The 20,320-nt window shown below is 47.5% G+C and overlaps 1 protein-coding gene across 3 annotated transcripts in view; it reads left to right on the forward strand.

Moving 5' to 3' along the window:
- Positions 1-20,320, forward strand: part of LOC116079208 (ribosomal protein S6 kinase alpha-2) — a 234,915-nt gene that overhangs the window by 96,056 nt on the left and 118,539 nt on the right. Inside the window, exon 1 of one of the 3 annotated variants that reach the window (XM_031355057.1) lies at positions 1,196-1,503. The exons of the other annotated variants lie outside the window; for them this stretch is intronic. Coding sequence (XP_031210917.1) covers positions 1,405-1,503 — 99 coding nt within the window. The 5' untranslated portion in view covers positions 1,196-1,404. Of the gene's footprint in view, positions 1-1,195; positions 1,504-20,320 lie in introns of those variants that run through there. 3 annotated transcript variants of the gene reach the window in all.

Below are 20,320 nucleotides of genomic sequence, written 5' to 3' on the forward strand. Positions count from 1 at the left end.
ACCAGTAGGATAGCAGTCCCTAAAAGCCCTCTCTAGATGGGACTGACTCCTGCTCCAGGTGAAATTAGCTCTTTGATGTCTTGTGTGACATGGTGGACTTCCCAGCATGTTGGATCTTCTGATTCCTGTGTCCTTTATGACTACCACCAGCCAGGGTGGGAAAGTGTTGAGAACTGCCCAGTGGGCTGCATTTCATACAGGAGAGACAATTTGTTTGCTCCAGTGGCTATAGATGCAGAAGTCAGGCCAAGGGAACCGTGTTTACCGGCTGCTCTTCTCTAATCTGCTTCCATTCTGTCACGGGGCGTAGGACTTTATTAACCTCAGCCTTTCTTTTTGTGTATCTAGGAAGGATCATTTGGACTTAGGTTAAAGCAGGCTCTGATTGCTCCCTCAGATTGGGACTCAGGATGTTCCTGCTGCTGGCCCTGATAAGTCATCTGTGTGGATAATTGTCTATAAATGGAGCCGGAGGTCACAGAGAGCGGATGTGAGCCTTTGTTCTCAGCGGCTGGCCCCGACCACGTGAGGCGTCCTCACCGAGAGGAGGAAGGCCGCTGACACTGCGAAGCAGGCGGGGTCCTCTCCCAATGGTTCCCCAATAAGCAAGGAGTTGTGGGGACGGCTGTAGGAGTGATCCGAGTATAGCGCTTGTGGGTGCTTTTCTAGCGTGCTAGGTCATTAAAGTTTTGCTCTGCGGAGAAATGCAAAATGTTAAGAGTGGAGTCCAACTAGACAGAGGTGTTCAGAGAAGAACACAAGAGCTCGGACAGAAGAGGCAGGGAGACAGGACAGGAGCAGCACGCCTCAGGAGCGGCTGATTAAGCACACAACGGGCGTGGGCGCTGATTGGCGGCCGTGGTAGTGGGCAGGGCGATACGGTACCCCACTCTTCTCTGAGGGCAGGAGTAGTAGGAGAGGGAGGAGTAGGCAACAGCGCTGATTGGAGGCGTTGACGGGGACAACGCCCCTGGGCAGGATGGATAGTGATAATTGGAGAGTATGGTGGTGGGCGGGGTGAGGGTGGGGCTGTCCGGAGTGGGTTTTCCGACTGAAGGGGAAAAGAGCTCCTGCTGCGGGCACTGATTGGTGGGTGGGCGTGTAGGCGTGGCGCAGCGGCGCACCCTGATTGGTCGGAGCGACGCTGGGTGTAGTCTATGGGCGGGGCAGGCTGCCGGGAGCTGGTACTCCTGGCCGGAGGCAAAGGCGCCGCGGGAGTGATCCTGGGGCCCGGGCCCGGTGGCCGGCGCGGCCTTCCCTTTGTGCTTGCAGTCCGCATCCGCGCCGAGGGCCGCCGCGTCGGGCTCCCCGGCGCGCGTGCCCACCAGCGCGCTGCCTAGCCTGGGATGTGCCGGGGATGCGCGCCCGCCGGCCCTGCGGCTCCTGGCAGCTGGGCGCGGGGCGATGGAGATGAGCATGAAGAAGTTCACCGTGCGCAGGTTCTTCTCCGTGTACCTGCGCAAGAAGTCGCGCTCCAAGAGCTCCAGTCTGAGTCGCCTCGAGGTAAAGGCCCTCCCCGGGAGCGCGCAGGATGCGGGTCCCCGCTGCGCCTCGAGTAGGCATGTAGAGCCTCAGGGCGTGAGACTACAGTCCAGTGCATCAGCACCCCAGACCCGAGCCGGCTGTGGGAAGTTATTTGAAAACTGGTCCAGTTGTCATGAAAATCTATCTAATCGACTCCAAATGTTTTAGCACTTCATAACAACTGCACAGAGCGAGTCCTTGCTGCGATTGAAGTTAACCTCAGTGAATTTCTTTCTAGTGCCCCTGTGTGCACAGGATTCGGGGTCACTCCTAGAGAGAGGCTTTAGAGGAGGGGTGCGGTCGGTGCAGCTGGGTTGCCGCGTGGTGTGGGAGTGCTCTGGGAGGCTCCACGAGTCCTAAATTTTGTAGCCTCTGGCGCCTGCCTGGGTCTGGTACTGTGTAGAACAGGGTATTTGAGATTAGTGTAGAGTTGACCAAAGCAACTCAAGAGGGCTCTGTGCACTCTGGCGCTCCTAGGTGGTGGAGTGCCTGACGCAATTCCTGGCAGCCTGGGCTTTGAGATAGATTGGCTCTGAAACCCGAGGGATGCCGGAAAATCTTGACCTTTGCAGGTCCCACATCTTCCTTGTCTAGTCGTCTGTGATTTTAATGGTGGCATTCATTTCTAACTAACAACTAAACTATCCTCATCTCAGTGCTCAGACCACGTTGTTGAGTCCATAGATAGCAAAGTCGTGACCTCTTTGCTAGTGAAGTGTGTGAGAGAAAGTTGACAACTGATCTAGAGATTTCAGGGGACATTGATGCCCCTGCTTCAGTGCAGGCCCATATGGAATTTTGTGTGTGTGTGTTCCAATGTGTGGTTAGAAAAAATATCACAGATTTCATGTTGAATTTCTTTGTCTCAGCCTTAGTATGTTACATACAGGCAAAGGGCTCTGCGATGATCAAGAGACCTTTTAGATCCAGGGACAGACTTAAAACCGCCAGGGAACTGCTGTTGAAAAAGTTTTTGTTGCTAAATTTCAGCTCAGAATTGAAGAGAATAGAGTGGTTCTCAGAGAGCAAGACACCAATTTTGGACAAGCACAATTATCGTTCTGGTAAGGGGAGAGGTATTTAAACTAAATGATGAAAGAAATTGAACAAAAGTTCATCTTTCTTCCTGGGATTCTGTAAAAATCTAGCTAACAAGAACAGAAATTACAGAAGTATTACCTTCCCACTGTATGTGTTTTTATCATCTTATTTTCTCATAATGCCAAGTTTATTATGCTGTTCCTTGTCTCTGAGCTGTTGCTCTTGTCCCTTCGTCCCTGTGAGAAAGCTCTATGTGCCATTGATAGAGGAGTTGGAGGGACCTGGGTACAAGGAGAACTGAACTGGGCTATGGAAAGGCCTCAAGTACAGTGGTGAACAAGGTGCACATATGTTGGGGGAAGTAAAAGTAATTGTGTGTGTATGTGTGTGAATAACATTCCTAAGACCTGTGTGTGTGTAAATGACATTTCTAAGACGTATGTATGTGTGTGTGTGAATAACATTTCTAAGGCCTGTGTGTATGTTTGTGTGTGTGTGTGAGTAGCATTCCTAAAGCTTGTGTGTGTGTGTGAATAACTTTCCTAACATCTGTGTGTGTGAATAACTTTCCTAAGACTTGTGTGTGTGTGTGTGTGTTGTGTGTATGTGACTAACATTCCTAAGACTCCTATGATATGATATACTCTGTAGATATGCAAAAGGTCACACTGATGGAAATGGGGGCAGCAAGTGAAGGTGCTTGCTACCAAGCCAAACAACCTGGGTTTAATCCTCAGGGACTCACATGGTAAAAGGAGAAAACTGAATCCCACAAGTTGTCCTCTGACCTTCATATATGGCAGTGTGTTGCAGTTGTACACACACACACACACACACACACACACACACACACACATACACGCACACAATTTTGAAAGGCCCAGAAAGCAGTGTATTCCATCAGTAAGTCGAACACACCCTGTGTATGCATGTGATGCTGTGCTAGGTGCTCATGCACGGGCTAGTTAAGGTGGTCAGTTCATATGTATTTGATGTGTACTTTTACAAATGCCTCCCTCAGTTTTCTACCATTTTATGTCTGTGAAAAGCCACTTAGCATATTCTGCTGTTCATATTCTGTTTAGCGTGAGGAAAGACGCTGAGAAATGGAGGGTCTGTTAAAAGCACACTCATCTTTCTGAAGTTATCTGTTAAGAACCTGTGTGGGTTCAGGCTGTTTTTGGACATTGCAGATTGTAAATAATGCCAAAGAAGTTCTGGCCTCAGGGCACCTCACTTGTCCAGGACCATGTGTAACTGGCTCTGTACGCTCATCCTGTAAGTTTCTGACAGTTTTCATGTTTCTCCAGGTACCTTCCTATTCCTTGGTAGATAGACAGCTGCTTATGGGCCAAAGAAGAGCCCATCCCAAAAACGTAAAACTCAGCTGGAAGGTCTGTCGCTACTTTGAGGTTGAGAGATGGTTCATAAAGCATTGAACACTGTTGTGCATCTTTTTGTTGGGACAGATAAAAAAGGCAACTCACTGTTCAGAAATTCTTCCTTGTTCTTTGAAAATTGTTCGTAGGATACACAGAGAAAGTAAATGTCTTTGTTTTTGCAACTTGAAGCCTAATGGTATAAGCAGGAAATCAACAGCAAGTTTGAAGCAGTAATATCTTGGTTAAGCATGACTTAACATACGGTTTAAAGTTTACTTTACTTTTAGACCACAATGTTTGATAAACCTTGGGCTGTGGAGACCTAGTCATGTATGGAAACATGCTGTGAATTTCAGCTTAAAATAAATCTCGCTTAAATATTTTTGTCTGGTATTGGCAGTGACTTAAGTGATCTGGCCAGGTGGGCCACTTGGGCAGATGTGTTTCAGAGACTGTTGAAGGGAATCTGGGGCCTTGTGCAGCCTTTGTGGCATGCCCTGAGGTCACAGGGGTGAGCTGTTACCATACCTCATCCCAGGGTTCAGTTACAGAGAAGGAAGTGGAGTCTAAGGAGGTCCCATCTCCTGTATTGGTCTAAAGAAAATCCCTCATGTAGGAACAGGGACTGCTGTTATCAATTTTGACCCTTTCTGGCTCCGTAGCCATTGATGTATTCAGGCATACAGGAAGCTGTTGCCATTGTAAAAAGGTAATTACTGTACAAATTATTTTGGAATGTGCTTCATAGCCTAATTTCTTTTTTTTCTCTCAAACCTTTTCTGGAAGCTAGACAATTCTAAGTGGATCTGACATGTGCACTCAATTAGATTCACACTCCCCCTTTGACTAGAGAGGCTATTAACCTCTGTGAGCCTCTTCTTTCTCAGTCACAAGACAGAAAGGATAGATACTGTTGGGGTTAGTGAGTGACTATGTGGAAAGACAAACTCGTGCCTGGGTGATCAAACTGCTCAGTCACTGTTAGCTGATGATACTGGTACGACCGTACCTGGCTTTATCAGTGGCTTTCATATCACCCAGTGTTTATTGACTGCATGACTAGTGTTGTCCCCAAGATAGAGGCCTTGCCCGGTAACCGAAAGCTGCTGTGCCCTTCCTGCCTGGCAGGAGGAAGGTCAGCTGCCCTCAGGATAGGATGGCCATGTTTACTCAGATGGAGTTTCCATCTCCTGGCTGGGGTAACTGTTCCTCTTATCACTGGTGCCTGCCCACGAGTCAACTGCACTTATCCACGGATCCATTACCCACGTGGGTTGCTTAGCCTTGGCTGTTAGAGCACAGAGATGTTCCAGTGTCCATTTTCGACTCAGAGCTGAGGAGGAAGGCATCAGAAACCCCAGCAGAGACCCCCAAAGGTGTGATTGTAGACATATACTCGTGGTTTATATATACTCTCTTCAGAGGCAGTAAAGATTTCTAATGTAAAATGATGTTCTCTGCTAAACATAGGAGCTCATCTGTTGACTAAAGGTATCAATATGCAGAGTCAGCTTGCTTATGGAATGGCCTGTTACAAAGACCAGGGAGATCTCTGATCTGTTATTTCAGCCATTTTATCCAAAACTGAGATTTCTACCAAATGGTAGTCTGTGAGAAATAAGGAGTAAAAAGGGGAGTTTTGGTGGTGATAAGTTGGGTGGCAGGGTTCCATTTACTTATTTGCTCCATTGTTTATGTTTGAGAAAAAAAAATCTTAGTATGTGTAACATGTACTGAGCTAAGCAATTAATATTTAAAACTATAATCTTTGCTTCAAAGGAAGTTAGTATCTAGACAAAGTGGCCAAGAAATCCACAGAAGCCTGCTTTTGGGGTGTAAGTCATGTGAACTTCTTAAATCAATGGATTTAGGTGATTTAGTTAAATCAGTTGCTGGTTTATTTGTCATGGCAAAGGTAATCAAAGGTTGTCTGTGTTCATAGACTGTATCTGAATTGTTGAACTCCTTTTAAGAAAAACATGGTGTCCCAATCATGTACATTAAGAAAGGAGCTAGGGGCAAATGCCAGGCATGCCTCCAGCTGTGGGTAGAAACAGTTTTTATTCTTGGTGATCGATAGATAAGTACATAAGTTCTTCTAGTTCAGGTAGTTTATAGGAAAATAATTTCCAATTAAAATAATTTTCAAGTACTCACAGTAAATACCCAAGAAATTCTGTTAATACTTGTTGTATTAGGCTTTGACCACCAGATGGAAGACAGACAGACAAAGAGACAGACAGAATAGCAGGCCACAGATAAGAGTGGTCACATTAGTAAAGCTCGTTTGCCCGTTTATCCTTTACTGTGTTTTCTAGACACTATAGCTAACTCTTTCCCTGTGCTCACTGTCTGGGATATACCTTATCTTTGTGGGTCTCCCCCACACACATATTTTCTTTACATCAAATTCTTTACCAAAATATTTTTGCTTACTCAAAAATACATATAACCAAACTCTTGAGATTTTGCCAGTTCTCCTTTGGCTGTCTCCAAGACCGTGGTCACCGCAAGGCCATAGGGTCATCATGAGGAGGCTACTGGTGGCTGAGGCTCACTCAGCTATTTGTTCCGTTTTCATGCATTCGGAAGTAGCAGGCTGAAAGAAGGAAACATCAAATAATAGTTTGGACACCTGTTCCCTGACGTCCAGCTACTCAGGGGTCTCTCTCTTTCTTTATCAGCTGTGACGGATGGATGGTACTTCCTCAGATATGGTGGGTGTATACTTGGTAGGAGAGGACAAAACCTTCTGAGGCAGCTTCCACAGCCCTGGTTGCAGGGAGGAAGCCGCAGGGAAGAAGTGGGAGGTGACTAGTGTTACTACCGCAGTCGCAGTCCTGCATTTTGAATGCTGCCAGTGGAGAGAGTGCTGAGGTGGGGAAGCTGAAGATGAGTTAATTCATGGGAGGTGGAGTTGGCAGCTAGGAGTTTAGCTAGAAGAAAATAGAAATGAAAAATATATTTATATATAAATAATATATATCTAATAATACATATATAAATAAAACACATTTATGTATAAATAATAAAAGTAAATGTCATTTATGGTTATAATATATTTATAATATAATATAAATTATATACATAGATTTATATTATAATATATTGTCGTATTAAACATATATATATTCCCCCCACCCCACACCCTGCCAACATTCTGTGCTGTTGAATAAGCAAGGCAACGGTAATGTAAAACTTGAAGAATTCTCTGGAATGGTCTGCGCCTACTTAGGTATAGGGCTATGGCTTGTTGCTTTCTTCTTGACATCCTGTTGTTGATACCTTTTCACTTATTAAAGCTGTTGAGTTGGCCATGAGGAAATTGCTAAGAAGTAGGCTTTCAAGCGTCTGGATCAGATGCAGATGGATGCATAGCTTATGCCCAGCTCTGGAAAGCACTGTAAGTCAGTGAGGATGAACCCATGGGAGTGTGGCTGTCAATAATATGAGGAACCTTCTACCTGGACTCAGCAGGTAAATGTGCAAGAGCTGCACTTGTGTGCTACTAAACAGGCGAGAAACTGTGTGCCAGGCCCTCAGGAATGTGTGCTTTTGCTTAGTGGGGCTATTTGCATAGTTCCTTGAGGTCTGCTAAAAGACATAGCAACAGTACCACTGGTCTTGGACACCTGCTTAATCCCCAGCCACTGCTTGCAAAGGTCCTCAGACTCTCTTAGCAGCCGCACTTTTCCAGGGGTAAAGGAAGTTCTGCACCCCTGAGGCCAGCTGTGTCCCTGTGAATGCCTGCTGTGAGCATGCCTAGATCTCCCTGGCTAGCTGCCTGACTACCTCACACTTCCTGTTTTCTTGCCTTCAGCTGGATCACTTCCTTAATCCTTTGGATTACCTGCCTCTACAAATGCAAAAGACAGTTTGCTTTGTAGTGGTGGCACCTCAGGCCTCCAGAGGTCAGAGATGAATGACATAGGCCACCTAGGGAATATCTGTACTGGCCATTCCATGGGGCTGTACCCAGAGACTAGGTAGACCCTCTGTCCAGGGCTGGCATTATACATTTCTTGCCAGCTTCCTCTATGTTCCCACTCTGAGTACACATTTGGCTCAGATTAATATTGTCACCAAAAAGCTGGCTTTCCTAGGTTACGGTGTCCTTAGGATGAAGGTTTAGGGCTGGTGACACAGTTTACTTGGTAGCATGCATCCCGAGGGCCCTGGACCTGACCCTCTGTACCTCATAAAACTAGGTCTAACTCATGCCTGTAACCCCAGTACTGTAATCCCAGAAGGTAGAGGCAGGAGGATCAGGAGTTCAGGCTCATCCTTGACTATATAGAGCTAAAGTCCAGTCTGGGATGCACGAATCTCTGTCTCAAAAAGAAGGAGGTTTAGTATTAGTCTTTTGCAATCTCTCTCTGTCTCTGTCTGTCTGTGTTCACCCCCACCCTGCTTCGTGTGAGTGTGTGTGTGTGTGTGTGTGTATGTGTGTGTGTGTGTGTGTGTGTCCAGGCTGAAGGATGGTGGCAAGGAGTGAAGCCTTGGCAGAAATGCACTAGCTTCCTGGGGAGAAAAGATGAAAATTCAGGAGATAAGCAGGTCACTACTTAGTCAAGGAGGCTGAAGCCCACAGAAAGTCTGTGTGTCTCTGTCTGCCATCCTCTCTGGGCTTTAGATAGATGCTTGCCTGTGCAGATCTGGAACCTGCTCTGGTGGGCAAGTGTTCTCCACTGCAGCGTGGGGCTTCGTGGGATGGGCAGGACACCTCCTCCTGCCCATGGATGGGCTATGCCTTTGCGTTTGACTTAGTAAGTGGGTAGCTGAGATTATAATAGGAAGAGAAGAATGGTTGTGACGGGGGTGGTGGGGTGGTGGTGGGGGCTAGTCTGAGTGTTTGAGAACAGGATAGAGGGCTGTTCAGGAATGAAGGTTGGAGGACAGCCTACCTGTTGATGTTTACAACTAGGCATCTGTGGAGCATCAATGTCTTTATAAGCACAAAGAGGACAAGGATGCTGCTTGTTAGGAAACTGCCTGAGTGGGTTGAGAAGCTGCCTGGAGGCGCCCATGTGAGGGAGGTGGGGTGGGATAATGGAGTGCACCGTTCAGGAGGGACAGAGGAGCCCACGGGTGGGCTCTGAATGCTCTTGGGAGCCAGCAGACCCTCGTTCATGCTCATGTGGGCACTGGTAGCCAGAAGCTCCTTGTCAGGGCAGGAAACCCAGAAGAGCTGGTACGAGGTATCTCTGTAACTCACAACAGGCTTGCAGAGGTGCACTGAGACCTTTGTAGCCGGTAAATGATTCTGCATTGCTTGGTTGACTTTGAAGCTAGTTGAAAGGAAAGAAAAACAGACAAAAACAGAAGAAAATGTTTATTTTAGAACACCTTCAGCTTTTGAATTCCATCTAGTCAGTTGTCATAGTGGAACGCGGGACAGATGGGCTACAGGACTGAAGGCAGCAATGGTTGCTAACGGTCTTCATCTCAGTGAGTCTCCCAATCAGCACAAGGTTGAGTGTGCGTTATATTTGTAAAGTGTAGTAATACAGAACACAGAAAATTTTTTTTGTTGTTGGTGGTGTTTTCGAGACAGGGTTTCTCTGTGTAGCCCTGGCTGTCCTGGAACTCACTCTGTAGACCAGGCTGGCCTCGAACTCAGAAATCTGCCTGCCTCTGCCTCCCAAGTGCTGGGATTAAAGGCGTGTACCACCACCGAGAACACAGGAATTTTGATGTGCGACTCAATGGAGGGGTTGCAGGACCTACCACCAGAGAAAAGTGGATAAAGGTGTCCCACTTGAGGTTGACATGCTATATCTTGCTCTGTCCTTTGACAGTATGGTACTGTGGTCCTGATGATGCCCTGCCAAGGGTTATACTTCAGAACAAACCTGCCATGGTCCTCGTGGATGTGGGAAAGAGAAGAGGTAGCAGTCTGCAGTGAGCAAACACAACCTCTTACTGCCCATGACTTTCATTTTTCTCCATTACTCCTGTCCCCGTCTCAGCCTGGAGGGGATGTTACCCTCTGTCTAACCCATTCACCTCTCCTCTAAGATGGTCACTAGGGTCTTCCCCACGAGGACTCCATTGTGGGGGTAGTTTGTTCAGCTCAGTGTCTCCAGCATCCGGCCTGTGCCCAGTACTCCTTGCAGTAGCCACGGAGGCACCATGAGCTGCATCCATCAGGTGCGTGAAGACACCGTCTGGACAGAAAGCGATTTGGTTGGCATGGTTCTAGTTTGGAAGGAGTGTTACTGCTGAGTAGTTGGCGGGACCTGGGTGGCAATGCCCAGCGATCCCCCACATGTGTGTCGTCCTTCCGTGTCAGCCTTCTGTGCTGTGACACAAGTGGTAAGGGTGCCAGTTGGCTTTGGGGACCGATCACTCCACTTGAGTATAGACTTCACCTCTGGGGTCCTTGGGGACAGCCATAGCAGCTGAGCTCTATCTAGTCCCTCCCACTGTTAAAATAGCACTCCCCTGCCTTAGAGGAGTCTATAAGGAGACAATGAAGCGGTCTGGGTAGCAGGTTTGGTGGGTACCTAGTACGGGCCAGTGAGACAGGAAAGTAGGCTATGGTCAAACTCCGTCACTTTCTTCTAGGCACGATTCTAAACTTACACACCACAGCAGTGGTGCGGAGCACATATGAGATACAGGATTTGTGTATTGCTTGACATCACCCTTCTGTGGCCTGTCATTTTAAAGCCTCATCATTTAAGATCCATCATTTGGTCATGTGGGAAGGACTGCATGTAGAGTGTAGTGTGTGCTGTGTGTGTACACACTGGGTGTTCCCAATGCAGTGGATGCCCCCCATTTGCCCTTCAGAAAGGCATCAAAAAGCCAGTCAGGCTAGCGTTTGAGGTAAGAAGCTAGCAGAGTAGGAGGTTCCAGTGCTGTCTCCACTGCAGATGGAGCACCTGCTCCTGACTGGCCACGGCTTCACCAGGGCATTTTGGTGGGTCCTGGTGATCATCCAGGAGGGGATACAGCTGAGAAAGGAGCTGGAAGCATTTGCTGTCTCTTTCTGGAGCCTCCTCCCACCTACTTCAAACCTAGTGTTCTCTATTGTCACTCCCCTGTCCAGGCAGAGGAGTATGTGAACAGCATCTTGTAACCTCCCTGCCCCCTCCCACAGCACATCTGAACAGGAAGGGCATGACTTATGAACTTCATAGGTCAGTATTTCTGTCCAGCGTGACTTTCATCCAGTTCTTGTCTCAGCTAAGAAGCAGAGGCAGCGTGTCTGATATTGATGGAAATCCCACTCTACTTTTCTGTCTCCTCCATTTGTCACGCCCTCCCTTCCTTCCGGCTCCACTCACAATCTCTGGATCATATATTTGCACATCAAGCCAACAGCAGCCTGAAATGCAGGCTCCCGAGGGGAGATATACTCTGCTCTCCATGGTGTACATGGAAGGGCAGCAAGGTCCAGGCCCTGGTGAATGCCTGTTTCCTAGTTAGGTGGGCCCACTGCGATGCAGTGTTTGACTGAAGTTCTGAAATAAAGCAACAATGAACAATGCTAGCATTTCCGGCTGGGATTTCCATGGCAGGAAATAAAGTAGGAACAAGTTGGGATCAGGATGCAAGGTGCTGTGGAGCTACCCACCCCTCTCCAGGGTTCCCTGGGGCCTTTAGGGGCCTTGCCAATGTGATGGGCTCAGAGTGTTCTGGCTTTGGCAGATAGTGTGCATTCCTGGAGGGTGTAGAAGATAGTTAGTGGTTGGTTCCCAAAGATAGCCACGGCCTAGTTCCTGGGACTGATAGATGTTATTGTGTCAGTCAGAAGCGATTTTACAGGTGTAATTAGGTTGGGATCTTGAACAGGAAGATGATCCCGGATCCTCTATGTTGTACCCAATGTCTTTCTCTAGAAGGAGACAGGGGAGACTCCGCTTTGGGGGAGGAGCTGGGGCTACTGTGGTGGAGGAAGTGTGTTGCCATGAGGATGTTCCTAGTCTTCTGGAGGGAATATCCCTGCTACCAGCTGCAGAGCAATCAGGTGACCCTGGCTAGAGTGAAGTGCATGCTGTGCTGATTTATCACCCGGGCGATGGGTAACAGACAAACTTGTCAGTCTGATGTCACATCTTGGTGCCTTGCAAGATGGAGGTGGGCGCGACTCAAGCCGAGTGGCGTAGGTGAACGAGGTCTGGACAGGGTTGGCCTAAAAAGTGGGAGCTGCAGGCTCAGCCTGTCCAGAAGTGGCCAGACAGCACAGCTGTCCCAGGGGTTTCCTGTACCTGGGGCTGCAGTCCGCAAACAACACTGGATCTGATTTTACTATCCGTGTGGCCCTATGTGAGCAGAGATCTCACTGAGGTCTACCCCCCAGGGTGGACAGACACGCAAGGACTCCACCATCATCGCCTTTGTGCTCCATAGTGTTAGAGGAAATGACAGAGTGTGCTTAGGAAACATCGCCGCCCCCCCCACCCCCCAAGAGGATCTAGGCAGAAATGTGAGCAGGGCAGGAGAACAAGCTGGGCATGCCATTTAAGGAAACCTTCTGTGGATTCCTGACAGGGAGTCCCAGAGTGATCTGTCTCACCTGAAGCCCAGCATGCCTGGGAGGGCGTGCCCAGGTGTGTGAAGCTGGAGGTCTTTGAGCGATTTTGACCCTAAAGGCCATGAAATAGCTACATGGGAGCAATGAGAACCTCAGCTTTAAAAGATCCTCTGGGAACCAAGAGGTGGGGTGCTCAGTGGTGGAGCACATGCCAAGCATTACAAGCTTCTATGTTCATGCCAGCACCAACTCTCTCTCCCTCACTCTCCCTCCTCTCCTCTCCCCCTCTTCTCTTCCTCCCTCCCCCCACCATACTAAGAATTAATAAGTGGATTCGTAGGCAGGGAGGAGGGGTAGAGGAGGAGCTTAGTCGCTAGCTTCAGGAGCTGTATTTTGCTAGGCCTTGTGGGTAACTGGACATGCATATGAATGAAAGAGGAATCCAGATGATTTCCTTGCCAACTCAATCCTGAGGTGAGAAGACAGCACAAAGGCGTAGAAAGCCTCAGTCCTGCACTGCACCATCTCAGATGCTGTCACACAAGGGTCTGCTGGCTCTCTTACTAAAGGCTACTGCACCCACCAGAGCGGCCGCCCGATTGCATTGGTGGTGGCTTGTGAGCCACAGGTTCACTCAAGGCGAGCAGACGCCCGCAGATGCACTTGGCATGAAGGAGTCGGGTCCAGGTCAAGACAGCTGTGCTTCCAGTTGGAAGTCTTCCTGATGATTCTCCCTGCTTGTCCTGGAGCCTTGAGGCAGGTGCACGGCGGCAGGCATCCCAAGAACGGACTTCAAGTGCAGCGCAATATCCAAGCTGGTTCAGTTTGCTCTGTGGGGCCTGCAACCTATGTCCGAGCTCACATCCTAAATAGTAATCCAGGAAGAGCCCAGTGGAGGAAGGAGGGATGGAGAGGACAAAGGAAGGAAAGGGAAAGGCAGAGAGGGAGCAAAGTAGGAGCAGAAGGCATGGAAGCCGGCACAGGGGCCTGCAGAGAAGGAAGAATAAATGTTTTGCCTCGGCCTCTGAGGAACAGAACTCCTCCACAGGGAAGGAAGAAGACGTTGGTACTGTGAAGCCACCGAGCCTCACTCTGTACACCTGCCTGCCTGAGAGTGGGCAGCAGTGTTGCCCAGTGGTGTGACGGGCAGGGTGCAATCAGAGTAGCTCCTCACCTACCAGGAGCATTGAGGTGGAGGGACACTGCTGCCTAACACCCCGCCTCCCATCCAGGGTGTGAGCCTGGCGTGAGTGGAATGGCCCAGTCGCTTTCTTTATGGAGTAGGTCTTTTCTCCTAGGAAGAGCTGTGAATTCAGAATTTTACCGTCATACACGTGGTGAGGAGAGGCGATGCCTGTCACCCGACAGTCCCTGTCTGTCACACCTGTCCACCCGAGGATTCTCAGTGGAGTTCTGAGATTACACAGTCAAGCAGGTTCTCTCCTTACTTCTGCGCTTCTCCCCTCAGGCTGCTGAGTTGAGGTCTTGCTTATGGGCAAGGAAGAGTGAAAAAATCGGAGACAAAAAGAAGAAAAGCGGCCTGGGAGAGTATTATGAGAGAAACAGGCATCCCGGCCCCTCAGCGTCTCTTCTGCTCAGTGGAGAGGCCAGTGGAGAAGGCCAGAGCACCCACTTTCCAGATGCTGGGCATCTAGGATGCAAGGGACTCCAGAGGGCTCTGGCTGGAGCTCTCTCACCTATGTCTGTACATCTGTGGTGACGTCTTAGGAGCTGTGACACCTTCACACAGAGCGTATGGAAGAGCAGCCGTGGCAGCTACCACTGACCTATGGACTGGCCTCATTGAGCTCCTCTGTTTCTGACAATAGATTCTAGTATGGCAGTTTACAAAATCTGCTTTCCCTTCCACAGTCTTCAAGACATACCTATCCCTTGGATATTGCTTCTTCATGATCTCTGTCACCTCAGCCCTTGACAGGACGCAGCTGGCTGTCCATCACTGCTCTTCACATCCATGCATTTTGTAGTTTTCATGGGGGAAGGAGACAAGAGTTATTTGAAAATTAGTTAATGTGAGTTCTTTCTTAGCAAAGATGAGTAAGAAATGTAGCTTAAATTAAAGTGATTAAATCTTTATAAATATAAGTATAATTGAATATTTTTATGTACATGTATGTTCATATATATAGGCATTAGCATATGTACACATGCTACATAGCATGCACTTGTATGTGTGCATGTGTATATGTATGTTTGTAGACACATGCAGACATTACACATGATATTTTCCTGCAATGGCAGTTAGGACGAGGTGGACCTAGAGACTTTGCTCAGAGGCTGAGGAGAGAAGAGGAAACCTGGAGGTTAGGCTTGAACTTCTGTAGCCATCTGTGACCAATCCCCAGCCTCAGCATGAAGCCACCAGATTGAGGAGCAGCATCATGGAGAGAAATGAGATCGCAGCCAGAGCCCGGAAGTTCAGCTTACTTTGGAGCATGTTGGTTATATGATCCAAGCAACTCCTTTCCCGATTTAAGCCATTTTGACTTAGGTTTTTCTCTCTGGAAATAAAGCTGTTCTAGCACGCGTGTATTTTCTCGTGAATACTGTATAGGAACCCCAAGAAAGTAAGTATACCAGTATGTCTGCCTCATGAAGAAACTCCATATCAACGGTCAGGGCTCTGACATACTCTCATGGAGATGAGAGGCTGCTCTGTTGGACTTGTCTTGGGTGTTATTTTTAACTACAGCGACGTGTGTGTTTACTTGGAGATGAGCTGGCCAGCTTGGCGACATAGTCATAGTAGGACCTGGATCCAGAACTGTAGCTTTCATCCTCTCCAGATACTATGGGTCTAAAGCCCACACTTTTTCCCACCATTTCTTTGAATAAGAGAGGTCTGCCATTGCCTGTTTTTTTCTGCATGGATGCGATGGGGGATGGGATGGGGGGATGCAATGGGGGATGCGATGGGGGATGTGATGGGGTGTTCAGGAGATCATGCAGGGCTTTCCAGCCCATTGCTGTTCTGTGGAGGGCTCGAGCCTGAATGTTTTTGAATGATTAGTTTATTGGGATAAGTGGATGTGCATATAGTTAACAATGTTGAGCATGCTTATGGAGTTCTGCTACATAGTTACATGTTAAGAGGCATTCCTTACTAAGAAGTATGTTTGGGAAATGCAATAGTATTTAAATTTTTTAACTTAATTTATTTACTTAATGTATATAAGTACATTGTGGCTGTCTTTGGACATACCAGAAGATGGTTGTGAGCCACCATGTGGTTGCTGGGACTTGAACTCAGGACCTCTGGAAGAGCAGTCAGTGCTCTTAACCGCTGAGCCATCTTTCTAGCCCCCTATTTTTTTAAATTTATGTTTCAAACAATAGTAGAAATGCCTTTTCAAATTTGCCAGTTTAATGAAAGATGATGAAGTAGAAAATTAAGAATAAATTTCTTTCATTCATTGAGAAAGCCCCAATTCCCTATTTGTTGGTCTACACTCTTGTTTTCTTAGTATGTGTGTTAGTTACTTTTCTATCACCCTGACAAAATGCCTGATGAGGCAACATTAGGAGGGGAGGGTCTGTGTGGTTTACAGTTGGATCTTACACTCCATCACTGTGAGGAAGGTGTAGTGGCAAAAGAGTGCCATCCACAGGCAGGAGTAGAGACACAGGAGCTGGCGCCCAGCTGGTTTTCTCCTTTTATCTAGTTCAAAACCTCTGCCAGGGATGATGCCACCTGCATTCAGGGCTGGTCTTTCTTCTTACTTAAACCCTTCTGGAGACACCCGCCTAGACACACAGTGGTGTGCTTCCATGGTGATTTTAAATCCTGTCGTGCTGACTGGCATTGGCCCTTCCCGGTATGCTTAGCGGCTTCAGGGGTGCGGTTGTTCCTGTCTTGCCTACTTTCCTTTCTTGCACTGACCTCCCAGCTAAAATCCAGCATTTGAAGGCAAGGATTTAAAGATGGATTCACTGAGGCATGGTGGGAATGATTGAATTACAGACACAGTATTTCTAATTATTTTTAAGGATAGGTTTGTGTTTTATTTATTTTCTTTTTATTTATTCTTTTCTCATATAATACATCCTGACTGCTCCCCATCCTGCGCTTCTCCCAGTCCTCCCAAATCCACTTCTTCTCACCCCCTACATCAACTAACTCCTCCTCTGTTTCCTTTCAGAGAAGAGCAGGCCTCCCAGGGATATTAACCAAAAAACAAACAAACAAACAAAAAAAAAAAAACAAAAAAAAACCCAAAACAAAACAAAAAAACCAACCCCCCCCCCCAAAAAAAAACCACGGCATAACAAGATATAACAAGACTAAGCACAAACTCTTATATCAACTCTGGACAAGGCAACCAGGAGGAGGAGAAGGGTCCCAAGAGCAGGCAAAAGAGTCTAAGATACCCCAAATCCCACTGTTAGGAATCCCACAAAACCCCCAAGCTAAACAACCAGATATATTCAGAGGCTCTAGCTCAGATTCATATAGGCTCTGCCGATTGCTATTTTGGTCTCTGGGAGCCCCTACAAGCCCTGCTAGTTGATTTTGTGTGCTGTGTTCTGGTTTCCTGACAGCCGCCCCCCATTACAATCCTTCCTCCCGGACTTCCGGTGGGATTCCCCTAAACTCATCTAATGTTTGACTGTGTTTCTCTGTACCTTCCCCATCAGCTGCTGGGCTAGGCTAGGCACCAATCTATGAGTATAGCAGAATATTGTCAGGAATCATTTCATTGATTTTTTTTTTCTTTAAGTCAGTTGTGTTTGGTTCTACCCTAGGTTTCTGAGCCATCTGGCTTCCTGTTCCTGGTCATTCAGGCAGTATCTGGCATGGGCTCCCTCTTGTGGCTTGGGCTTCAGGTTAGATCAGCCATTGATGGCCACCCCCACAAGCTGTGAGCACCATTGCACCAGAGCACCTTATAGGCTGGGCAGGTTGTGGGTGGAAGGAAGGTTTAGTGGTTAGGTTGGTGTCCCAGTGCCACTGGGAAGCCTTGCTTGGTTACAGAAGATGGCTGGTTCAGGCTCTGTTATCCTCCATTACTAGGAGTCCTCCCTAGGGTCAGCCTCATAGGTTCCAGGAAATTCCTGCTGCACTTGGTTTCCTTATCACCTCATCACTGCCCCTCTATTCCTGTTCTATCTCTCTCTCTTCACTCTCTTCCCTCCATCGCTCCCTCCCCAACCAATCCCTCCTGTTTCCATGCACATCCGCCCCCAGTCCACCTGCAAAATCTATTCTGTTTCCTCTGTCCCCTGTAATGTGCAGCGAGGGAGTGAATATCAGATGTCACCGATAGAATCAATGTCATAGAAGCACAGAAGTGTTCACGTCTTTCCTCTTGTGTGTGTGTGTGTATGTGTGTGTGCGTATTCGTGTGTGGTTCAGACTGGGAAGTGTATATGTACACATGTGCAGAGCCCAGAAGTCAATCTCAAGTGTGTTTCTCAGGAGTGCTGCTTCTTGAGACGGCCCCTCACTGAGACCTAGGACAGCTGGTTAGGTTAGCCTGCTTATCCACATTGAGCCCTCCAACCCCAGTTTCTTGTCTCTTCAGTACTGGAATTTCAACCGTTTTGCTTGGTTTCCTGGCCTCAGTGTCAGGTTCCCACACTTTACCACCAGCAGCGGCCTGTGCTTTCTGTCCTTGTGTCCTTGTGGTGAAGGTTCTGCCAAGCACTGCTCTCATTTTTGTTTTTGTTTTTGTTTTTGTTTTGGTTTATTGGTTTTTTTCGAGACAGGGTTTCTCTGTGTAGCCCTGGCTGTCCTGGAACTCACTCTGTAGACCAGGCTGGCCTCGAACTCAAAAATCTGCCTGTCTCTGTCTCCCAAGTGCTGGGATTAAAGGTGTGCGCCACCACTGCCCGGCTGAGCACTGCTCTCTTTGACAGTGATCTTATTTAGATAAATTACGGATATAGTGTTGTAGAAAAGGGAACCAAGGCTTACGAGGAGGACTCCTGATGAAGTTTGGACAGAAGCAATCACTTCTAAACTGGAGAGATGTCCACAACCCTAGGAAGAAACACACTTCAGTGTGTGGCAGAGTGAACTGTGTGACTAGCCGTAGAGAAGTTTGCTTGTGCTGTGTGTGCTCCGTATGCTCTCTCAGCGCATGTGCCTGCGCTACGCTAATGGTTCCTGGGCAGCTAATTGCTTCAGAGCATTTAGATTCGCTCTTCTTACCCCCTCACCCCACACCATTGTGTGGTCGGGTTATCTTTTTATTTGTGACAGGAGCTGGAGATCCATTTTCAGTTACCTCCCGGAAGAGTGAAAAGAACACTTCATGACTTCTATTTATGTGTTTGTTAGATGGCCCGGCACACTGTGCATGTCTCCTGCTCACAGACAAAAGAACGCTGCTTTACTAACAGGCATTACTCTTTCTCACAAGCTAGAGATTGCAGCGGAGGGAAAAATGGGAACAAGGGAAAGAAAGAGTAGGAAGTTTCCAAAGTATGCAAATGGGAACAAGGGTCTCAAAGTTAACCACGTTTTCTTTATCCTGAAGTAAGAATAGGATACTTTCTGATTCCCTGGTGGGACAGATCCTCATCCAGTACAGTGCCTCCTCCGCTGTGAGCCTTACGGCCTGAATGCGGTCCTTAGCACACATCTACAGATCTGGATAGGCTGGCACATGTTGGCAACCCCAATACTGAGAAAGGGGAAACACACACGTTCCCGGGTCTCCATGGCCAGCCAGTGCAGCCCAATGAGTGAGCTCCAGGGCAGTGAGAAACTCTCAAAAATAAATAAATAAATAAATAAATAAATAAATAAATAAATAAATAAATAAATGGTGCTGCTAAGTGGCCGTGGCACATCCCTCTAATCCCAGCACTTGGGAGGCAGAAGCAAGTGGGTCTCTGTGAGATCGAGACAAGCCTGGCTCCAGGGCAGTGAGAAACTCTCAAAAATAAATAAATAAATAAATAAATAAATAAATAAATGGTGCTGCTAAGTGGCCGTGGCACATCCCTCTAATCCCAGCACTTGGGAGGCAGAAGCAAGTGGGTCTCTGTGAGATCGAGACAAGCCTGGGCTACACACAAAAACCTTGTCTCAGTGAATGAATGAATGAATGAATGAGTGAATGAGTGAATGAATGAATATAAGCAATTGGATCTCTGAGTTCGAGACCAGCCTGGGCTACACAGAAAAACCCCATCTAAATAAATAAATAAATAAATAAATAAATAAATAAGTGAGTGCATGGTGCCTGAAGAATGACACCTGGGTTTCTTCTGTGACCTACACATGTGTACTTGCACATACATGTGCACAAGTATGCAAACACACATAAACACCAAATGAAAATATTCTTGACTTCCTGAATATTCCAGTTTGTAAATTCTTCATTCTTCAGTAATTGCAGATAATAAACTGTACTTGACACTCAACCTTTCCAAATGGAGTTATACTATTAGCAAACAGTGAAGATTGTGTACCCAGGGGGTTGGTGTGAAGGTCAGGTGGCATGGCACACTACCATAGCTATGACAGTGTTATATCAGGACATGCCTCAGGGCACTGTCCTTTCCGAGATCACTTGAAGGACGACCAGGTGAGGGTTTCCCCAAACACCATATGGCATCAGGAACAGGCTTTAAGAGACCCTCTCTCAATCTAGGTGGGATGCCTGCTCATATTTCTCGGCCTCTGCCAGGAAACAGTGGCTTCCAGAGAACTCTTTTAAAAGCCAGGACTGTAGAGTTTTAGCAGTCATTTACTGAGGAGGGGACAAGATCCTTTCCATTAGGGTCTTCTGGTCATTTCCATTCGTCCTTGGGCGGGGAGAAGAAAAGGCCCTTGTACTGGCTAGTTTTGTGTATCAACTTGACAGAGTCTGGAGTTATCACAGAGAAGGGAGCTTCAGTTGGGGAAGTGCCTCCATGAGGT

Source organism: Mastomys coucha, unplaced genomic scaffold, assembly GCF_008632895.1.
Source record: "Mastomys coucha isolate ucsf_1 unplaced genomic scaffold, UCSF_Mcou_1 pScaffold5, whole genome shotgun sequence".
Lineage (NCBI taxonomy): Eukaryota > Metazoa > Chordata > Mammalia > Rodentia > Muridae > Mastomys > Mastomys coucha.